This window comes from Contarinia nasturtii, unplaced genomic scaffold (assembly GCF_009176525.2).
Source record: "Contarinia nasturtii isolate CC-2019 unplaced genomic scaffold, AAFC_CNas_1.1 Cnas_scaffold_695, whole genome shotgun sequence".
Taxonomy (NCBI): Eukaryota; Metazoa; Arthropoda; class Insecta; order Diptera; family Cecidomyiidae; genus Contarinia; species Contarinia nasturtii.
The window spans coordinates 1,749,647-1,768,313 of record NW_022198046.1 but is presented as its reverse complement, the minus strand read 5'-3'; the positions used below and the strand labels follow the sequence as shown (position 1 = coordinate 1,768,313).

General features: G+C 33.1%; 2 protein-coding genes across 5 annotated transcripts in view; both read left to right on the top strand.

The window, feature by feature from the left end:
• LOC116340844 (neural-cadherin) overlaps window positions 1-18,667 on the top strand; it is a 156,053-nt gene that overhangs the window by 91,454 nt on the left and 45,932 nt on the right. The window contains exon 1 of one of the 4 annotated variants that reach the window (XM_031767553.1): window positions 7,475-7,604. The exons of the other annotated variants lie outside the window; for them this stretch is intronic. Within the exon in view, the coding sequence (XP_031623413.1) occupies window positions 7,553-7,604 (52 nt within the window). The 5' untranslated portion in view covers window positions 7,475-7,552. Of the gene's footprint in view, window positions 1-7,474; window positions 7,605-18,667 lie in introns of those variants that run through there. 4 annotated transcript variants of the gene reach the window in all.
• On the top strand, window positions 10,257-11,887 carry LOC116340845 (WD repeat-containing protein 82-B-like). Its single transcript, XM_031767555.1, has 3 exons — window positions 10,257-10,405; window positions 10,487-11,310; window positions 11,395-11,887. The coding sequence occupies exons 2-3, from the start codon at window positions 10,578-10,580 to the stop codon at window positions 11,652-11,654; spliced, it is 993 nt and encodes a 330-aa protein (XP_031623415.1). The 5' UTR covers window positions 10,257-10,405; window positions 10,487-10,577; the 3' UTR covers window positions 11,655-11,887.

Sequence of the window (18,667 nt, the reverse complement as noted above, 5' to 3'; positions counted from 1 at the left end):
TTTTCGCTCGAAATCGTGACCATCTTCTGGTATACATAAGTTTCGTCATTTGAAAGTATGTGCAACTCACACTATAATGTAGCTATTGAGCGTATTTAGAAACTTTTCGAATTCAAATTGTTGTTCATAGTTCTTTGCGAGCAACGTCAATGCGATTCAGAAGCAGAAACAATGCGCACTCTACTGAGAAATGAGAAAACGGCCAACAAAAATTTCACACATACATACATCGAGATAATAATTTTGTCGTTATGTTTTTGCTTTTTGTCATTGGCCTGATTTTGGGGGGACAGGGCGGTGAGATTTCATAAAAACGGTTTTGTTATAAATATGTTCAAAAAGACGTATTAGAAAATCGCCTCTACATATAATACATATTTTAGATATATTACCAAACAAAGACCAAAGCAAATAGATGAGCAGCCGCATTTTTGTGTGCCTTTTTTCGATTTCATTCCAGTGTTCTTCTCTCGCTGAGAATGTTCAAACTCTTTTCATTGAAAGTCATTATGCCGAATATTTGGTCTACGCTAAGATTTATTAGTTGAACCCTTGAAATTTCAAGTGAAATTGTTTAGCCCACAATGATTATTATGGCCACATAATCATTTCTTTTTTCTTTACATTTAACAACAAAAGCTGACTATTTTTTATCCGTCGAAAAGTTTTTTGCAACTCGTTCATCATTGCAGCTGTGGCAGAAGTTTGAGGCGACTTGAGTATTCAATTTGTTCCGTTTTTTAAGTTCACAAATTAATTGAAGTTTGCTTTTCATCCGATGAGATAAATTCAAAATGGGGAGATTTAGTATAAAAGCCTGTGGCATTTCAAGACATTCCAACATGATTTACTTTGGTAAATAATTCATTGTTTGAAATAAATGGCGAAGATATTTAGTTACGTGCTTTGTGAAATTGGTTGCCGTTTTCATTTTCGGGTGTTAAATTACATGTGTTATCGAATATGTGGAATTATTGAAATGTTACAAATTATATTTATTGGAATCACAGAAACTGTTCACAGGTTCGTACAAAATCGTGAAGCTCATCCGAAACAACACCTTAAAAATCAAAATTCAAAATCCTTTACGGTACGGTTATTTGGTTTGGTATCGTTAAATTTATGATAACCAATCCGGCCCATTTCATATATTTCATCAGTCCGGAATATCATTCGCATGAAAATGGTTCGCATAAACAAAGTTGGTTTTAACAAATTCACATAGCTAGTAAACGAATGTTATCTGTGTTTCAACTGTTTTAAATTTTTGAAACAAAATAAATTCGTTGAGCCCCGACGTGCAAATCGAGTGAGAGATGTGGGAAGACAAATCTCGGTGATTTCAGTTGGTCGAAAACGATGCGAGCGGAAAAATATTCATGCAACTACATACGCAACTCCTATACACGAGGAGGATATCATCACGTATGAAATGAACGACGATATGTAAACTTGTAAAATGTTGTCGTACCATAATTGCAAAACCATATTAGCTCCGTTCCCATATACGCAAGTTTAGTGTATCTCTTAGCGCGAACAGTGAGTTCAAGAGTTGAAAAAGAGCACAGTAAAATAAAATCCGGTTAAAAAAAAGCAATGCACCCCAAACGTGTTTGGATTTCGATAGCGTGTTTTGAAAGCGCGCAGCATTAACAATTGCTGCCGCCACCAAAAGATTTGAGCATAAGGCATATTCATTCTCGTAAATCCAATCTGCGCACATTTTCATTAAATTCCTTGTTGATCTTTACAACTGGCATAAATTTTAAAACCATCTCTATTCCTTTGGAATTTATTTTCATTTCCGCATTGTAACAGAAAATAAAATAGAAAAAGATGGCCATCCCATGATTGTGCAGAAAGAACTTTCGTAAGGTTTTGTAACGAAAATAATGCGGTACATATACGACAATTTTTGACTGTAATCGGCATTCTCGTCTAATTTGTATGAGAACGCATATTTTTGGTGAAACGGATTAGCTCGGTTGATGTTTTGGCGTTGCAAACAAAAAAGGTTCAAGTTGGCCAATTGATCACATACGTACGTATACGTAAATACTTTGGTTTTATGGTCGGTTTTTTATGTGAACCTATTACAGATTGCTTATCATCATCGCAGGTGAGAAAAAGCGATTCCTTTCCAACACACCAAGGAAAGCAAAATCACAGAGCATCATAATTGAGATAATTCTCAAGTGAAAAAACAACTTGATGATGTACGCTCTGATTAGCGTGAAAATAGTATTTGCCTATCCATTTTAACATAAGTAACATTATATAAATAGTTCGAGGTTTTTTGGACTTTAAGTTGAAACAAAGCTAATATTTTACCAGGACGATACATTTACGTAAAAATACAAACTCAACTATCAGAAATTACTTCTACGATAAAATGAAAGCGTATTGACAACATCGTATTCTAGTTTTACTACTATTATGCGTCTTATAAGACGTATAGTTCATCACACACGTACATCATTGCACACAGTTATCGTTTTCGATCTCTCACTTCTTGGCAAATTTGACTAACGTACAAATCGAATAATACGTACACACACTCTCCTCAACAAACACATCATATTCACATACATACACACTATCTTTTTTCTATCGATGTACGTATACCAAAAAAACTGCTTCTGCTCGAACGACGATCGAACAAAAGAAATTACGGACGATGTGAATGAGATTTGCTCATGGAAAGATTTATCTATCTTTTCGGAATGATGCTAATAGAATCCAAAAATCGATTTGCATTGAAAATCGCTATGTTTCTCTCCAAACATATACACCAATGAGTGGTGTAGCTCTATATATTTCGCAAACTTGGCTGCCCTTCAAAAGTGGAAATATTTAACAACTACAATTACACGAATCCAATAAAATTTGTTCCGCAATATGCGCAATACGAAAATTTCATCAAAACGTGGTTTCTATATTAAGTTGCGTGTGTTTTCTGTGTTGATTGAAAGTGTATTTTATCAATGTTCAGTGGATTTTTTTCGACAGTCGCACAATACACATTTTTCAACAAAAAAAAAAAAAAAACACACACACGCAAATGGCATTCGCTTCATTTCAATGCAATGAAATAACTTTTTTTGTACATGGTCTACTTTTGTGATGTGGAGAAATTTGATTGAACTCTTCAGTAAACGAAAAGCAAACGAATAATCCACAAAAGAATTGTTTTTTGTTTTTTCTCTCGACTTTTTTATATTTCGATTTGATGAACTTTATGGTGCTTTTCTAGTTCCAAGTCCGTCAGAAACTAATATTGCGAACATTTTCGCCATATTATGCAATATGATTTTGATGATTCGATTGGTTTAATGCAAATTAATATGCACCCAACACAGATTTCAATTGTTTTTTTTGTGGATGATACGACTTGAGAAAATAAAAAAACAAACAAATTTTGTAAAAATAAAACAATACTTAATGCATCTGCTTCAATCATTTCAAATTTTAAATGGTTTTTCATCTATTACCGGTTTCGGATTCTATATTAGATTGGACGTTAACATTTGTGAGTTAATCGATTGCCTAATCTGGTTTGGCTTTGTAGTGTATACCAAAACATGTTTGCACTCATTTAATATTCGCTTTCACTGATCTAGTTGACCTAAAGGGTTACATCATATTGACTTCAAAGAAATATTGTGAATTTATACAGAGGAACGCCAAATATATCAATTGGTATCATGCATATAAAAAAACAGGAGAAGAGAAAAATTGTGCATGAGACCTTATTCGATCAACAAAAACCAAAAAAACGAAATTGATGACCCCGAAAGGACCGAATCTACAAATGATTCACATCGGTGTGCAATGGAATCTAGCATTCGTTGAGCAAAAGCAAAATACATCAATATGAAAAACTACCATACACACACACACAGTTTTATGTTGGTGTAAAAAATCGAATATCAATTCGGATTGCAAATCCAATGAATTTATTCCGTAGGCAAAATCTCCAGCACGGCATTCAATGATTGGATGCAAAACGAACCTTTGCAAAAGCAGTAAACGAACCTTTCGCACCTCGAACTGTTCGAACTTAATGCTTACGACAGCTTGAATAATGAATCAGAATGATGAGAAATGAAACTAGAGACAGATATGGATGGAAATAGTAGATACCAATGCATAAAACGACGGCTCCGAGCTGTTTTCTGTCAATATTCGAAGTTTTTGTTTTCTACTCTTGATTAAACTTGTTCATGTATTCTTTCTAAACACAAATGCTTCTGTCAGGCAGTTGGTTTAACTATGTACGGTATCAGTTCAAAAACGAAAGCGTAAGTACTCCTATATTATGTTCTTCAATCCGTCTACAATAATAGGCCGTGCAAAAAAAGACACAAAAAAGCAGCCAATCCTTGTTTGTCAAGTGTTTATCCATTCAAAACAACACAATTGTCTAATTTTTCTTGGCAAACCGAAACTATTTGCGTAGATGCTCATAGCGTACGCAACCGTTTACTGTGATGCGTACAATCTTATTTTATATTCAATTCATACTGTTTATTTTATTTTTTGTTTCAACGATTTGTTTTCAACGTCATTCATTTTCCAAATGGGTTTTCTTCTCATGCATTGTGTGGTATTGTATTTGTAGTCAACGTCAACATATCTTATCCGCATTTCAATTTTTTTTTGGCGATGCGATAAGAAGAAAGTGGATACTCTCGTTGAAAGCAGATCCAAATAAATGTTATCTGTTTGCTTGTGGTTATTCGGACATTTTCAATTTTTGAAGAGGGTATACTGGGGAAGTGGTGAAATTTCAAATTGTCATCGACTGCGCATGATTGTTGACAGAGAAATCTACTGAGACATAATGAAGCTAAACGATTGAACGAAGAGGAGAAATTCACCAAACCTGAAACTTAAAACCAAATGGAGAACAGAAAATTACTCCAACTTGTACTGGAGAATTTCGATAGCGTTCTATTTTCGAGTAACAGCATTCAGTTTATGTTTACGATTCAATGTGATCGGTGTTAGTTTTGTTTATTGAAGCATAAGCGAATGAAGAGTCGATTTGGCATCGGTTCGCTGTTGAAAAATATTAAGTTTGTGCAGTTTTTCTTTTCAGCTCATCAATTCCAAAAAAGTCTAATTAATTCGTGTGTTTTCACTTGATGATTGACTTCAATTAAGTCGGATATAACAGAAACTTGAGATGAAAAATAAAAAATTTAAACTCTACTAAAATTGTACCAAACCATTTTTATTGTTAACGAAAGAAAACCAAAAGAGATTGTTCCAAATTTATGAGCCATTGCAGTTATTGTCATTATGTTTGTGCAGGGCGTTCGCTAAAAATCCCATGTAATATTTTTTTTGACTTGTGAATGATTGAACATTTTATGTGGCACGCGTTGTTTGCACATTTCATGTCATTTATTCATTCATTAATTTATTTCAAAATGAATAGTGAATGGGAGAAAATGTGTTGAGAAAAGTTTTTCTATTAAAAAAAATTTGTGCGAACAAGGTTCTGTATAGAGGCGATCATAAAACCTCAACTTCCGACATAAAAGAAAAGCCATCGTTAGGTTTTGTGACTGTGTTATCATTATATTATTGTAGCTGTTTCATGTGAAATGGCTCCTATTGTTGAGGTGTGCCAAGAGTTGTCCCCACAATTTTGCGAAATTTTCTTACTTAATTAACGAAAACGATGTGTTTTCCCTATCTTTCACGTCGAAACTTTTTTTTACTAATAATACCGGTTATCCTCGCCATTTCCCTATTGTTGTGCAATGTTTATTTGCCATTTTTCGACACCAATATTATCAACTATTTCTTCATTTGTGCTCACGTTAACCGTTCACGAGAGAGTGAAAATGGTATATTTTTGGTTTTATTCCGGTAGGATATCCAATTTGCTTAAAGTTTGCAATTGTTTTATGAGCCCTGCATATGCTCTATTGCAATAGAACAAGAGCAAAAATGGAGCAATAAACGTAACTTAATTTTACTCAACTAATAAATTTATTGCCATACATTTCTCTCTCACTCTTTCTATCTGTCCAAAAAGCCAGTTTTGGGTACAATTCAATGTGTGTATGTTTTTTCACGGCGGTTGATCATATACATATGCACTTATTCATTTCGAATTTCATTTGCTTGATAGTTAGTTATATGAGCGCAACATATTGAGACTTAAGCCCCGTGAACATGCTGGCACATAAATGTTAACACTAAAGATTTATTCACACTACTTGGCATCATATTTCGTAACTAAACGAGACTAAAACTGCATAAAGATAACATTAAATGTAGCTCGTTTATAATAAAATTGATCAATGATTACAAAGCCTAAATGTACCAACTTTTCGTGTGCAATGTGAATATTGGTTCTTTGCATGCTGTGCACTCATTGTCCATACAATAACAACATCGTCAAAACATTAAAATAGATAGAGAGTTAATGGAAAGTGATAAAAGTGATATGCAAATGCATAAAACGTGAAAATCATTCCAAAGAATTGTCATAAAAGCGATTTGAAACGCACACACACGCGCGCGCATTCAAAGAGGAAGAGAATTGGCGTAAAATTGCAAACCGCAATAAAATCGTATCAGAGAACCGTAAACGACCGAAAGACAGGGAAAAAATATTTAAGCGCATTCTACCGTATGGTGGAAAATGTGGCTTCGTGCTTTTTGCATGTGCAATTTTTTAATTGAATTCAGATTATATATAACGGAGTGTTGCATTCATGAATTCTACTGATTGCCATAGCAATAAGAATTACATTTTATGACACGGTCTTTATTCCATGTTATTCGCAATCATCCGCAACCAAACATTCGATGAACTCGCCTGTCGATAGATCCAAATTGAATATTCCACAATTTAATTGAAAATTCTGTTACGAAATCGATCATCAAAGTGACACATAGCATATAATTACAATTAGTGCGTGTACTCAAACCGCATCACAAATACAGAAACTGATAAATGTATTTTCTGGTCAAATTTAATGCTACGTGGAATGATCAAAACTTTCTATGTGATTCTAATAGTGATTTATTATTCCCAGCGATTCCATTAAAAGCAAACAAAACATTTTATATATTTTTTTTTTTCGGGTGGTTGGTGTACATGTGCGTGTATGGCAGGCAAACATTTGAAATTAATCTCGTTATGATTTATGTATCTGACTTGTGAGCCATGAGATTGATATGCGTGAGACTCAGCATTGTTTCATCAATGACAAAAAAAACTTAAAGTGAATGAAAATCTATTATGTGCATAAGCGGAATGTATACGCCCGCTCAATTGTTTTTCATCGAATCAACAACTGCAATATCAACAATATCAACGACGACGACGACCACGACGACCACGATAACGGCACAAACTGAGCCAATACTAAAAAGAGCATCAAATTCATTGTCAACAACATCGTTTGTGGTGGCAGTGGATGCAATTATTTCCATTGCCAAAATGTATAGTTTTGTACGATTGTGGTGGTATTGTGCCACTATACTGTTATGGTGACTAGTACTTATCACACCAATCCATGCGGATGCTATGGTTGATCCCTTGAAAATATTCTGGGTTCTAACAAATAGCTCATATCTAGGTATGTAATATACATTCACTATATCTGTCTCTCATGACATTAAAATTTATTCAAACACCGATCGGTATTCGAAATGAGAGCAACAAAAATAAATAATCGGTATATCATCAACTCTGTGTTCAATTTCCGTTTCCGTCCACTACAAAATTGTGATTTGTTCAAAAGGGATTTTCCATTGTTTTAGTCAAATACCACTCATGACTGGACTCGTATCGTTATATATGCGTGTGTGCTATTGACAGAAATTCTATCTGATTTTAAAATGTAAGACAATGTCCGCAGGATCAAAAGTTCCAAAATACTCGAAATGTGTTGTCCATTACGATTTTACATCAATTTAGTATTGTTTACTGTGACTTGTACTGTGTACCGTTTGTATTCGTGTCTATTAATTGAGCGTGACTCAAACATTATGTTTTTCAATTGTACGCCTCAAAACATTTCACTACATAGAACACATATGATTACATTCTTGGCCAAACATATTTTCGACTTTGAAATTCAGCCAATGGTTTCCATATCGTTTAGTAAAACGTTTACAAAATATTGTCATAGAATACATGTCCTTGTTTGCGATGACAAAATTATAGTGGGGTGAAGAATGCCGAATTTGTATTTGATCATTTGAAAGATTTTAAGCGTGTTGCGGTCAAAAGTCCAAACAATTCGGTTTCCCGGATATATTGCCAACGCAGAGAGATAACAATTATAGTCAGCTTTGGTGGTTGTTGTTGTTTTTTCTGTTAAATAATAACATAAACAATGAAATCGATTTTTCAGATGCTATGTGATGCGATGCATTGTAAATAAAACCCATAATTTGTTTACATAGTAAACTGTTTTAAACTGGATGATTTTGATTGGTCAGTGGCGTAACATAACAGTGACTTTGTTGCAACTAGATGTGCATTTGTAAAACATTTCTGAAATCACGCAAAACGCAATTTCAAATTGAAACCACAATGATTTGAACCGAAAGCAGACTTAAAACTTTAAATCAAATGCATTTATTTAGACGAATGTCAAAATGAAACGCAAACGACCATCACCGCAATCAACAACAGCTTCAAAAATCAACAAAAATGCATACACACTTAAAGAGATAGAAGCATTTAGTATGAATTGTGACGTGTAACATAAATACCGAATTAGATCGGATTCGGAAAATTTAATACAACATTTCTTGGCAATCTCAAGCATAAACAATTCCAAATAAATTTCACAATTGAATGAATTTTGTAGGTTAAAATGGCAAGGCCAACCGAGATTGTTCAAGAAACAGATTAATAGTCACTTCTATCTCTTTCATTCTTTCCTCGTTGCATCACACCATCAAGCCACTATATACGAACAAATATTGTGTTTAATCCACAATATTTATTTGTTTTGACTCGAATATTCAAGGAACAGCATACGAAAGCAATAAATAATACAATGGATTTGCAGTGTAAGACTAAAATAATTCTGATTTCGACTACCTAAAACAAACAATAAATGATCGAATGGACAAGTTCAGGCGAATATTCATAGCATATTTGGTGTAATCAACTGAATGATTCACTCGATATTAATTTGCATGCGGGTCTTGACTTTTGTGATTGTTGAATGCGATATGTTTTTGCAACGAATCTTATTTAATAAACGTTAATCCCATTATTCGAATGTGTGGCTATTTCTGGAATGCATGAAGAGGCTGACCGTTATACACTAAAAGTCGATTAGTTTAATCTCGGTTTGTTCATACCGGATATATTTATGTAAGTGTGTGAATGTGTTGTCTGCATAAAATCTTTTCGCTTTTGATGCGAACGTGTATTATCAATTTATCTTGGGTCGAAAACATTATAATTAAAATGGACTCATGTTTCCACAATATTATCTATGGCAATCTCAAAACCTTATCAATTAAAGATCTTTTCCATATACAAATTTGGCATTTCTCTGTTATCAAATCGACTCTCATACACTTGAAATAATCACGTTTGCAGCTATGTTGACCAGAAATCACCAAACCAAATTCAATATTGACTGAAATTGTCACGTAAAATCATTAGTCAAAACACGTGATATGGAAACAAAATGCAAGCACATACTCTTTCTCCCTCTCTCTCTCTGACTCTCAATCGTTCGATGCTCGAAATATTCATTTTCGTACATAAGGGTGTTTGCATGCATTTGTGAACTATTTACAATTGCTTCATATTGTTAAGACGTTTTATTGTTTCCGTTCCATACGATATACAATTTCATACAGTCAACAAATGTATTGTTCACCATAATATTTGTTTTCTTGTGCACCAAAACTACTTTCGGAGGAATGTCATTATATAGTTTTTTTTCTCGTCCAGATCACACAATACCGACTTCATGGCATTCATTTAATTGGAGTTTTTCTCGAAAGGTTTGTTTGTAAACCAGCGTCTGACTAATACACATTCACGAATCTTCATGCAAACTCTGTTTGCAACGCACACAATAATGAAATATTTTTCCGCTCTCTCTTTTGACTCGAGATTTCGTTCTCAATGTACGAAACATTACACATACAAACGAATAAAAATGTGTGACGTGCTGATTGTGCAAAGTGTATACCGTTTTCGTTTACACAGTGTGATCTGAATTCAACTCTTTTGCTTCGTTAGAACTGTCATTTATCGTATGATGTTTAAGACGACAACGTGATTTTCAACAACACAACATCTTTCGTGTGCATTCAATGTCATTAATTATTTTGCTTTTTTAAGTGGATTGAAAACTATTTCGGAATAATTTCATTCGGTTCAAGAAATTTTCAACACAAAGTAAGTTTTATAAATCACAAAAATACGAAGAGGTGAACAAATATTCATTTATATTGTATTGTTGTTCATCACCACTTTCAGCATTTCTAACGAATTCATAAAAAAAGAAGCTGAACAAAACTTGGCATTACAATCGAATCGTCACAAGTGAAATCGCAAAGAGCTATACAAAATGCCGATGGAATTGGACGATACGGATAATTTCATGCGCAGTTTCAATATGTTTCCAAATTTTCGTCGGCCATACAACAATGATGATTTACGTATAAGATCGATAAAATTCTCGGAAGATGGTGAAACAATGATTTCGGCCAATAATCGACACACCATTGATTTTTACAATTGTAACACGGCCCAACAAGTTCGGTCCGTTAACATTTTCAAATATGGTGTCAGTGTTGTCGACTACATGGATGCCAATGACAAAATTTTGGTTGGTTCGGAAGCGCCTGTACGCGGTGTATACGAAATTCGTGAACTGAATATTACAAATCAAAAGTATGAAACATGCTATTTAGGGCATTCAAAACCATCAGTTTCGTTGTCTGTGAACACAGCAAATAAAGTATTTCTCAGCGGTGGTCTTGACAAATCGATAATGTTATTTGATTTTCGGACTCGTGGCCCAGAAGTTTCACGAAACAATTTAAGCGGTGTGCCATTGGTGGCATTACATCCATGGACTGATTTATGTGCAGTTGCACTTGATGATTCTCGCATTGAAATCTATGATTTGCGTGGCCTTAATTATGGACCGTTTTCATCGTTCAAATTCAATTACGATCAAATCCAATGGACAAGTTTGAAGTTTTCATCGGATGCCAAACAAATCCTTATTAGTTCAAACAGTTCGAAAATTCGTGTTGTCAATTCATACACTGGTGCTGTTGAACAAGTTTTTGGAAGTAAGTTTGACATTTTTGTCGTTTTCTTCCAAAAAAAAAATATTTTTTTTCATTTATTGATTCATTTTAAATTTTCGTGCTAAGGTCGTCGAAACATGCTGAATATTGCGATTGATGCATCGTTCACACCGAACAATGAATACATTTTAAGCGGCAGCAGCGATGGCAATGTATTGGTTTTCAGCAATAATAAAAAATCGGGATTGGATCACGAACGAAAAGTGGCTGAACTGTCATCACATCAGCCAGAAGCAATCACCGCCGTCGAAATGAATCCGAAATATTCACTGATGGCCACTGCCAGTTCGTATGTCGCATTCTGGGTTCCAAATGATGCCAATTAAATGTTGATTGCTTTTTGTATTAGCAGAAATAATGTTTTAATTGAACACACAAAAATGTATACAATTTTAGTGAAAAATTGTACCGTTGATTTTTTACAAACCTTTGTAAGGTTAAATAAGACACAGACACAATCCTAGTGAGTAAAACAATTAGCAATAAAATTTGAACGTAACAGAAAAATGCTTAGATGTTTGACTAGGTAATATTATTGCATCAATCATGGCATAGTTATTTGAAGAATTTAAATGGAATTGAGAAATTCAATAAAAAAAAAACTGAAAATCTCATTAAATCTCTTTTGTCTATTGTTCAACCGTAGTAGCTTGAATGGAGTGAATTCCATATTACATCAATAAGATTCCTTATTGTTGGATCATGCATTCTAACCTCAATATTATATTGTTAGTATTATGCAAGCATCTGAATAGCCAAGGTTTTGATTCATTATCCAGACAAAAGGATTATAAAGTACATTACGAATTGGGATTTGTTTTATTTCAAAAATCCGCATTAAAATCCGTATACGGTGGTTTATGGTAAATTACATTAAAGGGACTCATCTATCGCTATCTAATATCGTATTTGAAATACTCATTGTGATTTCATCTATTGTGTCTATCTATCAACACATAGAGAATATCGAATTATACAAAACAATTGGATTTCAAGTGAATGAGAAAAAAAAACCTCGAACGATATAATCAATTTTCGACAATATACTGCATTTTGATGTTATTTCATTTTACCGACCACGTTTGTTTATGCTCTAAGATATTGTTTCACAACACATTCAATGTGATATTTTCCCTATTTTTTATTGCTTTTTTGTTGGGAACGACGACCATATTTTCGGAATTTATTATTTATCAAAACGAGATACTATCATGACTGACGACTGTTGGCAATGCTACAAGTATAGCTAAAATAGACAGAGTCTCCTATTTCTACAATGTATACAAAAGCAATTACAGTCATAAATGAAACATCTATGAACGTGAACTCATTCGTTTTTTAGTTGTATTCTGTGAACAATGTTTATTTGCACATTTTTTTCATATTTCTCGAGAATATGAAGTGCAATGTTGGTTTCAAAATGACAAAATAAATATGATCGTTCGAGTGAGAGAGCGAGAGAGAGAGGAAACGAATAAACAGAAAGCATCGGGTATTGTTTGAAGTTATTTTAATGTTTATCTCTTGTGTTTTTTATGGCAAATAATGCCATTGGCAATTGCCAACTGAGAATAACATTGTCTACATTTCGTTTGCGATTTTCTATTCATTTTATATTTTCACTCGTAAAGTTCAAAGGGAGTCATTTCTTTTTGAAATTCCGAATTTGATATTATAATGCATTAAACTAATTCTCAAGACATTGTGGAAAATCCGTTACTTTTTGATAAGAAAATCTCGTTTTTAAAGCAAAATATTACACTTTTGAATGCAAGAGCAAAGAGTCATGGATTTTTTGTTTTCTGCATTTCAAAGAGCAAAAACAATCGGACACCCATTGCTCGGTTTAATTTTATCGCATCTTAATTCAATATAAGCAACAAAGCAACACAAGAGCCAAATAATACACATCATTGACTGCACTTGATTGTTTTCGTACGAATAAATTGTTTTTCTCTTGTACAAATGCACAAAGATTTTTTTAACAAATTGAACTTTTTACACTCTTACAAAACCCGAGTAAGATAAAACAAAGTTCTTGCGTTAAGATTTAATTCTCTAATGCTTGAGTAGTATTGATCGAAACAGTCTCAAATGAAGGGCAGAAGGTTGAGCATCGTGAAAAAAAGAGAGTCGTTTACGTTGATGATAACTAGCGCACATTAATAAATAATTGGTTTTGTTCCGGTGCCAAGCTAATAAACATAGCAACCAAAATGAGCCAACTAGATTTCAAGCCATTTCGCATGTTTTTGGATCCAATAACTTTTTTGAAACTACGACATTTTTACTGGATTATAATATAGATTCAAATGTGGGTAAACTTATTTGGTATTGCCGATTATGTTTTGACATTCAACTTAGTACTTAAAATTATAGAGCATTTTTTTCTCACCAAAAAAATCTTTGAAATTGTTCAAAAAGTAGATCAGAATATAGCCTCATGTCCTCATTGGAAAGTGTTTATCAACTTGTAATACCGCGATTTGTACAGAACTATGGAACATCTTGCATATCATAAATTTTATAAATTAACAAAATTACATTTTGTTCAAAAAGTCATTGTTTTCATATTCATTATTCATAATTACGCAAATGAATTCATAAAAGGTGCCATGGAAATATAAAAAAGATGAATTTATAAAGCAATTATCACCATTTCAGGTGGGCATACTTCTTTTCAATGAAAAGGCAAATAATTATAAATTGTTGCATAATAGCGATGTTGCTTACATTAGGATTTGATGACGGGTTTCTATAAAAATTCTTTTTTTTCTTGCTGAAACATTTTACAAACACACACATACACACACATTGAGAACAGCGATAAAGAAAAACTCAACTACAATTGATATAATAAAATAATAGTGCATTTGTGTATACAAAAGTAAATCTGAGCCTAGTGTGTGTGATGTATATAAATGATGGAAAATAAAGCGAGGAAGATATTAAAAGATTTGTGATTTTGTGCTAGAATAATGTGGCCAGTAAATAAAAATGAAAGCATTTGTCAATGGATTTGTGAAAGCTTTTGACTTTCACATCCTTTTGATATTTCTTCTTTTATCCTACAGTCAAACAATCGGTGTATGTGTATATTTGTAAATGAATGCTCATCCTCTTTTTCTTATTCTATTCAAAGTATCTTATTTCGTCAAATGCGAATGAAGCTTCAGGCTGAACCGAAAAATGAACAGTAAGCACCAAACGATACATACAACTGTAAATTGTTTGGAAATACTACAGTCGCAAGCACAACATAAGATAGGACACACTTCGTGTACTAGAATTCATGCACTGAATTTCATTTGGCACTATTGCACACTTTATAAAAACATTCTATGCGTTGAAATGTGACAGACTTCGCCATTTTTTTTATGTCGGTTTTTTTTTCTTTTGAAATTCACTTAAATGTATTGCATGCAATTTGCAATTGAATAGCACGAACAAACAGCCGTAGCAATAGTGGAGTAAAACGATGTGTTCGCTGAAGAAGCGAAAATTGAAACAAAAATGTGGTAAATTCTCTAATGGATGGCCCAACAAAAGACAAATAAAAATATTCAGAAATTCGCTAGAAAAAAAAATTGAAAAGAGCACGGTGACGACAGAGAATAGAGAAAAAAAAACAATGAAAAGTGAATATTAAGGCGATTGAAGCAAATTCTGAATTGGTGAACAGATGCACGTAAGCGATTTTAATGAAGGTTCCATTTTCTATCTTTAACAAAAGCGAATACATAATGCATTGCATTTAAGCTGTTAACACCTGAATCGGATGTGGTACGATGAATTTATCTTGTTCACACAATCTTTCTTTCTCTTTCTCTCTCTCTCTCTCTCTCTATCTCTCTCTCTCTCTCTAACACTAATGTCTCACGTGCACGAATTGCAACATACGATTTTTAAAAACGATATTCATACAGAAATCGTTTGCTATTTCAGTCGAAAATGTAACATTCACTCACTTACACACTCTATTCACAATTTGTCATCGTTGCCGTTGAAAAGGATAATTAACTGAAATTAATTAAATTGCATTTATAATATAATGCACACTTTTACGTTCTCATTCTCTCCCATTTCCTCTTTTCTTACATTAAATTATCAGCTTGATGCACAATTTTGCCAATGTAGCAACTGTGTTGGTTGTTTTGCTAATGCTTTACTTTGTTTGCATTATGATACATTTGCAGTTGAGTGACATCATCACATTAATTAAATTAAGTCGTTTTTCGAAAGTGCTGTCGTCGCGCCTGAAACTATCACGGGAATTGGTTGAATGAGAAATTCACTTTATCGACTATACAAATGAATTTCATAGCACCGAACAAAATTCAAACAATAACGTAAGCCAATGATGCATCATCTCTGTTTACGACAAATTGATAGAATCAACTCAAACAGTATAGATCAAAAGACACACACAGTGAAACTTATTTTTGGCCAAGGTATATACATTGAGCAATCTAATCCAAATCTTGTTATGTATTCATTCGCATGGATATTATATTGTATTCGGTAATATTGTAATTCATAATGTGAACATTTCACGTGTAGTAATGATGTGGTTCTTGAACTTCAGAGACTTCGGCATCGAGTGGATTTGACACACACTCTATCGATTTCATCCGAGACGAAATGTGAAAGACAATTTTGATTGTTCCCAAGTGAGTGCGACAATTGAATGATAATGACACACGAAGCTCACGTTTAAAATGTTTATTTATTGCTTTTTTGACGGGCGCGCCCTTTATATTGTAGTCCTCTCAAATTCTCTGTGGATGAAAGTTATCAACGTATTGACAAATTACTTGCTCGTCTTTCGCTCGGACGCAATTTTCAAAGTTAACTACTTTTTTTTATTTGTTGACTTTATAGCAAGTCAATTTGTGTCAATCATGAGAAACGTCATTTGAAACGCCATATGATTCAAAAATACTTATAAAGAAGTTCAAAACTCAATTTCCGGAATTGCCGCTTATGAACATAATAGATGAAAAACGCAATTTCTTCTGGTTAGATTGAATCATTTCGATTTTTGTTGAATATCAAAATGCAGTTTTATTGGTAGAATTGACCTATGAAACTGAAATGTTGGAAACAGCAATTAAAACTTCAGATGTTCCAAATTTTCTATCTTTTAAAATATCAAATTAATGAAAAATGTTATATAAATATTTGCGGTCGACAAACTTGTTAACATATCATTCGAAATTGTTTTTTTAAAGATAATTCAAAGTTTCCCATTGTGAATGGTTTGACAATTTTAAAGAATTCATCGAATTGTTGAACATTTTAGTTTCGAACGTTTTATATGTTATCATTGAAGATATGCCAGGGAAAACGTAATTCATCAAGCGTTTCTTCATTTCTCCCAAAATGAAATAAGTTTTCGACGAAAACTTTGAGAAGTTTATATACATATATTGTGTACTCTGAGTCACAAAATGTTTTCATGCATATATTCTCGGGGTAATAAACAAATACTTTGTTCATTTATATTACGGTTTTGCAAGTAGAGTGATATGCAATGTATTAGATGATGGGGACATTTCAAATATGGTGTTTAAATGAAAAGGACTGTTTGTGGTGAATTATTATTTTGGAAAATCATTCCAGAGCTTAGATCGTTCCAACTCTTCAATTATTGAAGAAATAGATTTCGGTGCTAACATTTAATGGAGGTAAAACAGTCCTTTACAGATATATGGATAGATAGTAAATTGCAAGTGAAGTATCAACAAAAAAACTTCGAAATATATGAACATGCAGTAAACCAACAAATCCGGAAAATGTTGGGTATGACGATATACGAAAACATTTGAATCGGATTGTAAATACCAATGCTCTGTAAGTGGCATAAACATAAATGAATGTTTTAGGTTGGTCCATCCCGGTGTATGGTGCATCGATTTTTTGCACTGACCAAAAAGATATTTTAATCGAAAAGTATGTTGCATATGTGTCGAAACTGTGAGTTCACACGTTCATTATTGCGTATTAAAATTGACAAAAAAAAATGCATTTTAAGTAAAATGGCAATTAATTTAATTCGACCGACATGCTGATATCGCCGGAAAAAAAATGTTGTAAAATGAATTTATTTATTACACATCATTACATCATTGTAATCGAATGCACATATCTGCTCCAATTCTTATTCAATTAACATTGTTTTCAATTTGATAATGGTACTTTAATCGCTAGAAAACTGATTTTTTTGGCGCTATCTGCACGATTCCGGTTTTCGCCAATTGATTTAATATGACCACAGGGAAAACATTAAAAAAATGATAATCACTTGCATTTCTGGCTGGCATTTTTATCGCAAACATATTTAAAATTGCTTCAATTGAAAGAAAGAACTTAAAATGATTCACTACAAAACATTGGCTGGGCAAAAGTTTTTTTTTTAGCTTTCAATTTAATATTATTCCGGAAATGTAATAAATTGTCGACATTTTCCCACCAGCTTTTAAATGATACACTTCAACATATAATAATGCTTTTTATCGTTACAAATCCCCTGGAATCATTTCGATTTAAGTATTCTTGTTCGTTTGTTGCAACACATTTCAGTATTTACCAAAGGCAAACGAATACAGTCATGGTAATAAATTCTATATTTATTTGAGCATGGGCAAGTTTTTGGTAAACTGAATTTCTCTGTGTATCCGAAAAAGCAAACGTACACTCTTTATATTTGTTTGAGGCACATTGGTGGTATATAAATAGAAATTTGTCTTAATATCTTGATGACAAAAATCCAAGAAACAAAATGCGTCAACCAAGTATTAGAAGCTGTGTTTTCAAAATAGTCACTGGCTGTAATGAGGCGCAACAATGTAATTTATATAGCATCTTGTTTCTTGCAAACGATTGTAAACGCCACGAAGGCTTTTAGAAACATATATCAGCCAAAGCTTTGTAACATTTTGTATTCCATGAAACGACTAACGTTTTAATTACAAGCCGGAAAATAAAAGCAACGGGACGTACAATCATCTCTTTTCACCCAAGACATATGTTAACAAACAAGAGAAAAAGTGATAGAGAAAACAAAAAGACACCCAAAGAGCCTTCTATTTGGGTGTATACAGTTTTTATGAAAGAAGTGAATCATGAAGATGTTGGTGTAATTAGCACAAATTCTTGTTTGAAATGGTAAAACGATTCAACCAAAATGACAAAGTTTGCATATATTATCTATATATCAAGTGGTATCACAGTGCCACAATGCTATGGTTTTCACAGAATTTTAGTTTATAAAACATTTACGGACTCCAAAATTATTCACTCTAATAACGTTCTAAAACTCATCTCGAATGAAATACAC

Excerpts from the sequence above, each read along its gene's own strand:
- LOC116340845 (XM_031767555.1), top strand. The coding sequence starts at position 10,578 with ATGCCGATGGAATTGGACGATACGGATAATTTCATGCGCAGTTTCAAT. Across the intron at positions 11,311-11,394 it reads TGTTGAACAAGTTTTTGGAA|GTCGTCGAAACATGCTGAAT; the intron begins GTAAGTTTGACA and ends TTTCGTGCTAAG.